At 41.9% G+C, this 12,883-nt stretch overlaps 1 protein-coding gene across 1 annotated transcript in view; it reads left to right on the top strand.

The window, feature by feature from the left end:
• The window catches only part of B4GALNT4 (beta-1,4-N-acetyl-galactosaminyltransferase 4), a 188,568-nt gene that overhangs the window by 109,268 nt on the left and 66,417 nt on the right, over positions 1-12,883 (top strand). The window contains exons 9-10 of the mRNA XM_053720514.1: positions 11,936-12,002; positions 12,124-12,264. Coding sequence (XP_053576489.1) covers positions 11,936-12,002; positions 12,124-12,264 — 208 coding nt within the window. The remainder of the gene's footprint in view (positions 1-11,935; positions 12,003-12,123; positions 12,265-12,883) is intronic.

Here is a 12,883-nt window from a genome sequence, read left to right as displayed (position 1 = left end):
ATCCCTGAAAGCTCAGGGTCTTTGGTCTCGGGAAGAGTCTCTTCTACCGATAAATATTCTGGAACTGAGAGCGATATTCAATGCTCTCAAGGCTTGGCCTCAGCTAGCGAGGGCCAAGTTCATACGGTTTCAATCAGACAACATGACAACTGTTGCGTACATCAACCATCAGGGGGGAACAAGGAGTTCCCTAGCGATGGAAGAAGTGACCAAAATCATTCTATGGGCGGAGTCTCACTCCTGCCACCTGTCTGCTATCCACATCCCAGGAGTGGAAAATTGGGAAGCGGATTTTCTGAGTCGTCAGACATTGCATCCGGGGGAGTGGGAACTTCATCCGGAAATTTTTGCCCAAGTCACTCAGCTGTGGGGCATTCCAGACATGGATCTGATGGCCTCTCGTCAGAACTTCAAAGTTCCTTGCTACGGGTCCAGATCCAGGGATCCCAAGGCGGCTCTAGTGGATGCACTAGTAGCACCTTGGACCTTCAAACTAGCTTATGTGTTCCCGCCATTTCCTCTCATCCACAGGCTGGTAGCCAGGATCAATCAGGAGAGGGCGTCGGTGATCTTGATAGCTCCTGCGTGGCCACGCAGGACTTGGTATGCAGATCTGGTGAATATGTCATCGGCTCCACCTTGGAAGCTACCTTTGAGACGAGACCTTCTTGTTCAGGGTCCGTTCGAACATCCGAATCTGGTTTCACTCCAGCTGACTGCTTGGAGATTGAACGCTTGATTTTATCGAAGCGAGGATTCTCAGATTCTGTTATCGATACTCTTGTTCAGGCCAGAAAGCCTGTAACTAGAAAGATTTACCACAAAATTTGGAAAAAATATATCTGTTGGTGTGAATCTAAAGGATTCCCTTGGGACAAGGTTAAGATTCCTAGGATTCTATCCTTCCTTCAAGAAGGATTGGAAAAAGGATTATCTGCAAGTTCCCTGAAGGGACAGATTTCTGCCTTGTCGGTGTTACTTCACAAAAAACTGGCTGCTGTGCCAGATGTTCAAGCCTTTGTTCAGGCTCTGGTTAGAATTAAGCCTGTTTACAAACCTTTGACTCCTCCTTGGAGTCTCAATTTAGTTCTTTCAGTTCTTCAGGGGGTTCCGTTTGAACCCTTGCATTCCGTTGATATTAAATTATTATCTTGGAAAGTTTTGTTTTTAGTTGCAATTTCTTCTGCCAGAAGAGTTTCAGAATTATCTGCTCTGCAGTGTTCTCCTCCTTATCTGGTGTTCCATGCAGATAAGGTGGTTTTACGTACTAAACCTGGTTTTCTTCCAAAAGTTGTTTCTAACAAGAACATTAACCAGGAGATTATCGTATCTTCTCTGTGTCCGAAACCAGTTTCAAAGAAGGAACGTTTGTTGCACAATTTGGATGTTGTTCGCGCTCTAAAATTCTATTTAGATGCTACAAAGGATTTTAGACAAACATCTTCCTTGTTTGTTGTTTATTCCGGTAAAAGGAGAGGTCAAACAGCAACTTCTACCTCTCTCTCTTTTTGGATTAAAAGCATCATCAGATTGGCTTACGAGACTGCCGGACGGCAGCCTCCCGAAAGAATCACAGCTCATTCCACTAGGGCTGTGGCTTCCACATGGGCCTTCAATAACGAGGCTTCTGTTGATCAGATATGTAGGGCAGCGACTTGGTCTTCACTGCACACTTTTACCAAATTTTACAAGTTTGATACTTTTGCTTCTTCTGAGGCTATTTTTGGGAGAAAGGTTTTGCAAGCCGTGGTGCCTTCCATTTAGGTGACCTGATTTGCTCCCTCCCTTCATCCGTGTCCTAAAGCTTTGGTATTGGTTCCCACAAGTAAGGATGACGCCGTGGACCGGACACACCTATGTTGGAGAAAACAGAATTTATGTTTACCTGATAAATTACTTTCTCCAACGGTGTGTCCGGTCCACGGCCCGCCCTGGTTTTTTAATCAGGTCTGATAATTTATTTTCTTTAACTACAGTCACCACGGTACCATATGGTTTCTCCTATGCAAATATTCCTCCTTAACGTCGGTCGAATGACTGGGGTAGGCGGAGCCTAGGAGGGATCATGTGACCAGCTTTGCTGGGCTCTTTGCCATTTCCTGTTGGGGAAGAGAATATCCCACAAGTAAGGATGACGCCGTGGACCGGACACACCGTTGGAGAAAGTAATTTATCAGGTAAACATAAATTCTGTTTTTGAGGAGGTTGAGCCTCTTACGCATGCGCACACTAGCAGCTGATTCACGTCACCGGAAGTGACGTAGGTCCCGCATTCTTATGCGGTCGCAACTTATTTTAGAACACCGGCTCCTAAGCTTACATTCTTGCTTTTAAAATAAAGATACCAAGACAACAAAGAAAAATTGATGATACAAGTAAATTAGAAAGTTGCTTAAAATTGCATGCTCTATCTGAATTATGTAAGAAAAAAAATGTGTGTTTAGTATCCCTTTTAGAAAAAAAATTGTTTTCTTTTAATTTATCACTTAGTCTGACAAGGGGCTAATTAAGTAAGGAGGGAGGCTTATGCCGGAGAGGCCAATAGAGACCTACTGTAGACTTGTAAGAAACTGTCTTTTAAGCCTTTGTCTATATTCAAGGCTGAATTTTATAAATTGTTTTTGAAGAGACTTTTGTAATTGACTCTTCAGTAAGAGTGTATTTGAACATCTTAAAGTATTAACTCTGGTTGTTCCTACATTTAAACGTGGCCCAAATAAACAGTAGATCCCCTGGATGTCTTATTATATTCAGAGTTAATACAAATATGGGGAATTGGTTGAGTCATATTTATAACCTACAGTAATGACTTCCTGGATAAATTAGATACCAGTCATCTGATGAGATTACTGGGCAAGGTACAGTTGTTGAACCAAGTTCACAGCTGGACATGATAGATGCATGAAGCTTGTAGTGCTGTACACTGATTGTGAGCTAACATCCAAAGAGTTCATGTTGGAACCAATAATGTTATATTTATATTTTGTTTTAGGGAACTGTTTGTTTACGTAATTGCTACAGGCAACATTTTAGTTTTTTCATTCTCAGCCTGTGACCACCTCATTTTGCTTCCAGGTAGGCTTCCTGCTCATTTATCTTAGCGGTTAGGGGTTTTTTTTCTTCCTTTTGGGAATTGTCACTACCTTGTCTCTACTTCTCCCACCTAGTGAACATTCCTTTTTCCCTCCAACAAGACCTCTCATCTACCATAAGATCCTGAGGTTTTTACCCTATGGAGTTTATTATGTTAGTAATGGGCACTCTGAATCAGGATACCCCTTTAAAGTAGCCATGTAGGGTAACCCCTTTTTTTTTTTTTACTCAATTTTCAATAGTTACTTTGTTAGATTTTTAGCCCTCACATTTTATGGGTGGTGTTTACATTTATTTGATGCAAGACCATTCATTTGTGCCTACCGGTGACTTGCATTGTCAAATCTCTAAAATAAATAATTTCCTGCTTCTTGTGCTGTCAAACATGGAAACCTTTCTTTCCTCCTCCATGGGCTAGTATACAAGTGGTGCACTAGGTATCATAATACATTCAAAGACAGATCCGCACTCTCTGGACTGTTGAATGATAAAAATTTATTGTATGTGACTTTTTGGAGCAAACATGGGTCTGGGAGGGGCATTTTTGCTCCGAATAGTCTAGAGAGTGCGGATCTGCCTTTGAAAATTAAATATAAATAAATATATATATATATATATATATATATATATATATATATATATATATATATATATATACAGGGAGTGCAGAATTATTAGGCAAATGAGTATTTTGACCACATCATCCTCTTTATGCATGTTGTCTTACTCCAAGCTGTATAGGCTCGAAAGCCTACTACCAATTAACCATATTAGGTGATGTGCATCTCTGTAATGAGAAGGGGTGTGGTCTAATGACATCAACACCCTATATCAGGTGTGCATAATTATTAGGCAACTTCCTTTCCTTTGGCAAAATGGGTCAAAAGAAGGACTTGACAGGCTCAGAAAAGTCAAAAATAGTGAGATATCTTGCAGAGGGATGCAGCACTCTTAAAATTGCAAAGCTTCTGAAGCGTGATCATCGAACAATCAAGCGTTTCATTCAAAATAGTCAACAGGGTTGCAAGAAGCGTGTGGAAAAACCAAGGCGCAAAATAACTGCCCATGAACTGAGAAAAGTCAAGCGTGCAGCTGCCAAGATGCCACTTGCCACCAGTTTAGCCATATTTCAGAGCTGCAACATCACTGGAGTGCCCGAAAGCACAAGGTGTGCAATACTCAGAGACATGGCCAAGGTAAGAAAGGCTGAAAGACGACCACCACTGAACAAGACACACAAGCTGAAACGTCAAGACTGGGCCAAGAAATATCTCAAGACTGATTTTTCTAAGGTTTTATGGACTGATGAAATGAGAGTGAGTTTTGATGGGCCAGATGGATGGGCCCGTGGCTGGATTGGTAAAGGGCAGAGAGCTCCAGTCCTACTCAGACGCCAGCAAGGTGGAGGTGGAGTACTGGTTTGGGCTGGTATCATCAAAGATGAGCTTGTGGGGTCTTTTCGGGTTGAGGATGGAGTCAAGCTCAACTCCCAGTCCTACTGCCAGTTTCTGGAAGACACCTTCTTCAAGCGGTGGTACAGGAAGAAGTCTGCATCCTTCAAGAAAAACATGATTTTCATGCAGGACAATGCTCCATCACACGCGTCCAAGTACTCCACAGCGTGGCTGGCAAGAAAGGGTATAAAAGAAGAAAATCTAATGACATGGCCTCCTTGTTCACCTGATCTGAACCCCATTGAGAACCTGTGGTCCATCATCAAATGTGAGATTTACAAGGAGGGAAAACAGTACACCTCTCTGAACAGTGTATGGGAGGCTGTGGTTGCTGCTGCACGCAATGTTGATGGTGAACAGATCAAAACACTGACAGAATCCATGGATGGCAGGCTTTTGAGTGTCCTTGCAAAGAAAGGTGGCTATATTGGTCACTGATTTGTTTTTGTTTTGTTTTTGAATGTCAGAAATGTATATTTGCGAATGTTGAGATGTTATATTGGTTTCACTGGTAAAAATAAATAATTGAAATGGGTATATATTTGTTTTTTGTTAAGTTGCCTAATAATTATGCACAGTAATAGTCACCTGCACACACAGATATCCCCCTAAAATAGCTAAAACTAAAAACAAACTAAAAACTACTTCCAAAAATATTCAGCTTTGATATTAATGAGTTTTTTGGGTTCATTGAGAACATGGTTGTTGTTCAATAATAAAATTAATCCTCAAAAATACAACTTGCCTAATAATTCTGCACTCCCTGTATATATATATATATATATATATATATATATATATATATATATATATATATATATATATATATATATATATATATATATATATATATATATATATATATATATATATATATATATAAAAAGACCATTGAAGTGTAAAGTATTTTTGGCTTTAGCGCTGTTGACTTAATGCGATGTCAGGTTTTCTTTGTTTTGTTTTTTGAACAGTGCACCCCATTGAAGTCTATAGGAGAAGAAGTTAGCATGATTGCAATATACAAAGTCCTGAAGTTAGCATGCATCAGACCTTTCTAACACACGCTAACTTTTTACTTTCATAACATGCAATATTGTGAGTATAGTGGCAACAGGTGATTGTATAGACCATCTCTACATTCTGCCACAACTAGAGTAGAGAAATCCTCGCTTTCTGTTGCACGGGAAGACCTATAAAGCAATTTTCTCTTGTTAAGTGTAGTCAGTCCACGGGTCATCCATTACTTATGGAATATATCTCTTCCTAACAGGAAGCTGCAAGAGGATCACCCAGCAGAGCTTGCTACATAGCTCCTCCCCTCACATGTCATATTCAGTCATTCTCTTGCAGCCTAACTAGATAGGTCGCTGTGAGAGGTCTGTGGTGTTTTTTAACTTAGTTTATTTCTACAATCAAAAGTTTGTTATTTTACATGGCACCGGAGTGTGCTGTTTATTCTCAGGCAGCATTAGAAGAAGAATCTGCCTGCGTTTTCTATGATCTTAGCAGACGTAACTAAGATCCACTGGCTGTTCTCATCTGAGGAGTGAGGTAACTTCAGAGAAGGGGAATAGCATGCAGGGCCCCCCTGCAAATGAGGTATGTGCAGTAATTATTTTTCTGAGGAATGGAATTGACTGAGAAAATACTGCTGATACCAATGTAAAGTAAGTTCAGCCTTAAATGCAGTGATAGCGACTGGTATTAGGCTGATGAGTGTGTGTACACTGAATGTATTTTTCTAAGGAATGGAATTGACTCTGAAAATACTGTTAATACTGAAATAATGTATGAGCCTTAACTGCAGTAAAAGCGACTGGTAGCAGGCTTATTAATAACAATTCATAACTTTTCAAATGTATGTTTAAAACGTTTACTGGCATGTTAATCGTTTTTTGTGAGGTACTTGGTGATAAAACTTATTGGGGCATGATTTTTACCACATGGCCATCTTTGTTTTCTGCATAGAAACAGTTTTCTGAGCTTCCCCACTGTTGTAATATGAGTGGGAGGGGCCTATTTTAGCGCTTTTTTGCGCAGTAAAAATTCATTCACAATCTGTCTACTTCATCCTCCATGATCCAGATCGTCTCTAGAGAGCTCAGGGGTCTTCAAAATTCATTTTGAGGGAGGTAATCAGTCACAGAGACCTGTGACAGTGTGTTTTGACTGTGAGAAAAACGTTAATTATTAAATTGTTAATCCGTTTTTGGGTATTAAGGGGTTAATCATCCATTTGCTGGTGGGTGCAATCCTTTGCTAACTTAATACATTTACTGTGAAAAATTGGTTGCTATAACTATTTTGGTTCATTGTTATTTCAACTGTGACAGCTTTTTGTGCTTCTTAAAGGCACAGTAGCGTTTTTTATATTGCTTGTAAATTTATTTAGAAAAGTATTTCCAAGCTTGCTAGTCTCATTGCTAGTCTGTTTAAACATGTCTGACACAGATTAATCTCTTTTTCACTATGTTTAAAGGCCAATGTGGAGCCCAATAGAAATTTATGTACTAATTGCATTGATGCTACTTTAAATAAAAGTCAATCTTTACATGTAAAGAAATTATCACCAGACAACGAGGGGGAAGTTATGCCGACTAACTCTCCTCACGTGTCAGTACCTTCGCCTCCCGCTCAGGAGGTGCGTGATTTTGTGGCGCCAAGTACATCAGGGAGGCCCTTACAAATCACTTTGCAAGACATGGATACTGTTATGACAGAAGTATTATCTAAATTGCCAGAATTAAGAGGCAAGCGCGATAGCTCTGGGTTAAGGACAGAGCGCGCGGATGAGGTGAGAGCCATGTCAGATACTGCGTCACAGTTTGCAGAACGTGAAGACGGAGAGCTTCATTCTGTGGGTGACGGATCTGATCCAGGGAGACTGGATTCAGAGATTTCTAATTTTAAATTTAAGCTTGAGAACCTCCGCATATTGCTAGGGGGAGGTATTAGCGGCTCTGAATGATTGTAACACGGTTGCAATTCCAGAAAAATTATGTAGGTTGGATAGATACTATGCGGTACCGGTGTGTACTGACGTGTTTCCTATACCTAAAAGGCTTACAGAGATTATTAGCAAGGAGTGGGATAGACCTGGTGTGCCCTTTTCCCCTCCTCCCATATTTAGGAAAATGTTTCCTATAGACGCCACCACACGAGACTTATGGCAGACGGTCCCTAAGGTGGAGGGAGCAGTTTCTACTTTAGCTAAGCGTACCACTATCCCGGTGGAGGATAGTTGTGCCTTTTCAGATCCAATGGATAAGAAATTAGAGGGTTACCTTAAGAAAATGTTTGTTCAACAAGGTTTTATCTTACAGCCCCTTGCATGCATTGCGCCTGTCACTGCTGCGGCGGCATTCTGGTTTGAGTCTCTGGAAGAGGCCATTCGCACAGCTCCATTGGATGAAATTATGAACAAGCTTAAAGCACTTAAGCTAGCTAACGCATTTGTTTCTGATGCCGTCGTACATTTAACCAAACTTACGGCTAAGAACTCCGGATTCGCCATCCAAGCGCGCAGAGCACTATGGCTTAAATCCTGGTCAGCTGATGTGACTTCTAAATCTAAATTGCTTAATATTCCTTTCAAAGGGCAGACCTTATTCGGGCCCGGCTTGAAAGAAATTATAGCTGACATTACGGGAGGTAAGGGCCATGCTCTACCTCAGGACAGGGCCAAATCAAAGGCCAAACAGTCTAATTTTCGTGCCTTTCGTAACTTCAAGGCTGGAGCAGCATCAACTTCCTCCGCTCCAAAACAGGAAGGAGCTGTTGCTCGTTACAGGCAGGGCTGGAAAGTTAACCAGTCCTGGAACAAGGGCAAGCAGGCCAAGAAACCTGCTGCTGCCCCCAAGACAGCATGAAGAGAGGGCCCCCTATCCGGAAACGGATCTAGTGGGGGGCAGACTTTCTCTCTTCGCCCAGGCTTGGGCAAGAGATGTCCAGGATCCCTGGGCGTTGGAGATCATAGCTCAGGGATATCTCCTGGACTTCAAAACTTCTCCTCCACGAGGGAGATTTCATCTTTCAAGGTTATCAGCAAACCAAATAATGAAAGAGGCGTTTCTACGCTGTGTACAAGACCTTTTACTAATGGGGGTGATCCACCCAGTTCCGCGGACGGAACACGGGCAGGGATTCTATTCAAATCTATTTGTGGTTCCCAAGAAAGAGGGAACCTTCAGACCAATCTTGGACTTAAAAATCCTAAACAAATTTCTAAGAGTTCCATCATTCAAAATGGAAACTATTCGAACCATCCTTCCCATGATCCAAGAGGGTCAGTACATGACCACAGTGGATTTAAAGGATGCCTACCTTCACATACCGATTCACAAGGATCATTATCGGTACCTAAGATTTGCTTTCCTAGACAGGCATTACCAGTTTGTAGCTCTTCCCTTCGGATTAGCTACGGCTCCAAGAATCTTTACAAAAGTTCTGGGCTCACTTCTGGCGGTACTAAGACCGCGAGGCATAGCGGTGACTCCGTACCTAGACGACATTCTGATACAAGCGTCAAGTTTTCAAACTGCCAAGTCTCATACAGAGATAGTTCTGGCATTTCTGAGGTCGCATGGGTGGAAGGTGAACGTGGAAAAGAGTTCTCTATTACCACTTACAAGAGTTCCCTTTCTAGGGACTCTTATAGATTCTGTAGAGATGAAAATTTACCTGACAGAGGCCAGGTTATCAAAACTTCTAAATGCTTGCCGTGTCCTTCATTCCATTCCACACCCGTCAGTAGCTCAGTGCATGGAAGTAATCGGCTTAATGGTAGCGGCAATGGACATAGTACCATTTGCGCGCCTGCATCTCAGACCGCTGCAATTGTGCATGCTCAGTCAGTGGAACGGGGATTACTCAGATTTGTCCCCCCTACTAAGTCTGGATCAAGAGACCAGAGATTCTCTTCTATGGTGGCTCTCTCGGCCACATCTGTCCAAGGGGATGACCTTTCGCAGGCCAGATTGGACGATTGTAACAACAGACGCCAGCCTTCTAGGCTGGGGCGCAGTCTGGAACTCCCTGAAAGCTCAGGGATTATGGACTCAGGAGGAGAAACTCCTCCCAATAAATATTCTGGAATTAAGAGCAATATTCAATGCTCTCCTAGCTTGGCCTCAGTTAGCAACTCTGAGGTTCATCAGATTTCAGTCGGACAACATCACGACTGTGGCTTACATCAACCATCAAGGGGGAACCAGAAGTTCCCTAGCGATGTTGGAAGTCTCAAAGATAATTCGCTGGGCAGAGTCTCACTCTTGCCACCTGTCAGCAATTTACATCCCAGGCGTAGAGAACTGGGAGGCGGATTTTCTAAGTCGCCAGACTTTTCATCCGGGGGAGTGGGAACTTCATCCGGAGGTCTTTGCTCAACTGATTCTTCGTTGGGGCAAACCAGATCTGGATCTCATGGCGTCTCGCCAGAACGCCAAGCTTCCTTGTTACGGATCCAGGTCCAGGGACCCGGGAGCGGTGCTGATAGATGCTCTGACAGCCCCTTGGGTCTTCAACATGGCTTATGTGTTTCCACCATTCCCGATGCTTCCTCGTTTGATTGCCAAGATCAAACAGGAGAGAGCTTCGGTGATTCTGATAGCGCCTGCGTGGCCACGCAGGACCTGGTATGCAGACCTAGTGGACATGTCGTCCTGTCCACCGTGGTCTCTACCTCTGAGACAGGACCTTCTAATTCAGGGTCCTTTCAAACATCCAAATCTAATTTCTCTGAGGCTGACTGCATGGAGATTGAACGCTTGATTCTATCAAAGCGTGGCTTCTCGGAGTCGGTTATTGATACCTTAATACAGGCTAGGAAGCCTGTTACCAGAAAAATTTACCATAAGATATGGCGTAAATATTTATATTGGTGCGAATCCAAGAGTTACTCATGGAGTAAGGTTAGGATTCCTAGGATATTGTCCTTTCTACAAGAGGGTTTAGAAAAGGGCTTATCTGCTAGTTCGTTAAAGGGACAGATTTCTGCTCTGTCTATTCTTCTACACAAACGTCTGGCTGAAGTTCCAGACGTTCAGGTTTTTTGTCAGGCTTTAACTAGGATTAAGCCTGTGTTTAAGACTGTTGCTCCACCGTGGAGCTTAAACTTAGTTCTTAATGTTCTTCAAGGCGTTCCATTTGAACCCCTTCATTCCATTGATATCAAGCTGTTATCCTGGAAGGTTTTGTTTTTGATGGCTATTTCCTCGGCTCGAAGAGTCTGAGTTATCTGCCTTACATTGTGATTCTCCTTATCTGATTTTTCATTCAGACAAGGTAGTTCTGCGTACTAAACCTGGGTTCTTACCTAAGGTAGTTACTAACAGGAATATCAATCAAGAGATTGTTGTTCCATCACTGTGTCCTAACCCTTCTTCAAAGAAGGAACGACTTTTGCATAATTTGGACGTAGTCCGTGCCCTGAAGTTCTATTTGAAGGCAACTAAAGATTTTCGTCAAACTTCTTCCCTGTTTGTCGTTTACTCTGGACAGAGAAGAGGTCAAAAGGCTTCGGCTACCTCTCTCTCTTTTTGGCTTCGTAGCATAATACGTTTAGCCTATGAGACTGCTGGACAGCAGCCTCCTGAAAGGATTACAGCTCATTCTACTAGAGCTGTGGCTTCCACCTGGGCCTTTAAAAATGAGGCCTCTGTTGAACAGATTTGCAAGGCTGCGACTTGGTCTTCGCTTCACACCTTTTCAAAATTTTACAAATTTGACACTTTTGCTTCTTCGGAGGCTATTTTTGGGAGAAAGGTACTTCAGGCAGTGGTTCCTTCTGTTTAATGTTCCTGCCTTGTCCCTCCCTTCATCTGTGTACTTTAGCTTTGGTATTGGTATTCCATAAGTAATGGATGACCCGTGGACTGACTACACTTAACAAGAGAAAACATAATTTATGCTTACCTGATAAATTTATTTCTCTTGTAGTGTAGTCAGTCCACGGCCCGCCCTGTCTTTAAGGCAGACCTAAATTTTAATTAAACTCCAGTCACCACTGCACCCTATGGTTTCTCCTTTCTCGTCTGCTTTGGTCGAATGACTGAATATGACATGTGAGGGGAGGAGCTATGTAGCAAGCTCTGCTGGGTGATCCTCTTGCAGCTTCCTGTTAGGAAGAGATATATTCCATAAGTAATGGATGACCCGTGGACTGACTACACTACAAGAGAAATAAATTTATCAGGTAAGCATAAATTATGTTTTTTTGCTCTATTGTGTGTTCAAAATCAATAAAAAAATCATTTATCCTTTTGTTTTTCCTCATCGTGACAGGGGCATGTATATGCTATTTCTACAAGCACCTTTATAAAATATTCTATTCAGAAGATGTTGCTGCATTTTACAATTTTTTACTTATTTATTTATTTTTCTCCCCACAGTGGCGCTTATCTCTTCCAGGAATGAAGTTTGAAATTATAGACTCCCAGTACCTGTCCTTATACACAGGTAAAATGTTGTCATTTACATGTTCCTTCTGTGTATTCTAGAGAGTGAACTCTAGTCTCTTCAGAGCGTTAGTCTGCTGCTGTCTTGTGGTGCTTTTTTAAGTGCAGTATCTCTTTCACAGATGAGACCTCTCTGAAGATGAATAAGGTGTCTCATATCCCTCGCACACTCTCCAGTCGCACCAGCCACCAGTGGGATGGTGGCAGAGAGGAACCTGCCGCAGATCTCCTGAGGCCTGACTCTCGGGACAACTTCTTCATGAGTAAGGCTGGGGTTAGGGAAGGAAATATGGCAATCATTATTCTTATTTGTAATGAGCCTACAAATCACACAGTGCTATACAGATGTATAATGCAGCACTATACAGTAGTACAGTAACTACCACAGTGCTATACAGAAGGTAGAAAAAATACCCTACAGAGCTGGCAATCTAGTAATAAATAGAATGTGGGGAAGAATGATGTTTACAAAGTGAAGGTAATATGTTCGCACCTCTGAAACTAAACCTCACTTGCTGCGGTATAGTTAAAATTTAGTGGTTTATTCCAGACAATTAGAGCTAGTGAAAGGGGGTTTTTTGACTGTTCTATGGACTTTCAAATTGGAGGGGATTCTAATCCATTAGAAGTCACTTGGTGTTAACTTTTTACTTGTACTTTGCATTGAGAGAATTCAGCATAGATATGTCAGTCGAAGAAAAAGAATCAAGTTGATTTTTTATTTTAGGAATTTTTTTACTTTTTTCTTTCTCCGACCAAACAGTGTATATAAGATTGCATACATCAGTTTAGAACATTAGAAAATGACATACTTTCTCCAACATAGGTGTGTCCGGTCCACGGCGTCATCCTTACTTGTGGGATATTCTCTTCCCCAACAGG

The sequence above is a fragment of the Bombina bombina genome, chromosome 7 (assembly GCF_027579735.1).
Source record: "Bombina bombina isolate aBomBom1 chromosome 7, aBomBom1.pri, whole genome shotgun sequence".
Lineage (NCBI taxonomy): Eukaryota > Metazoa > Chordata > Amphibia > Anura > Bombinatoridae > Bombina > Bombina bombina.
Note: the sequence above shows the minus strand (reverse complement) of the source record. Positions and strands in the feature narration are given on the sequence as shown.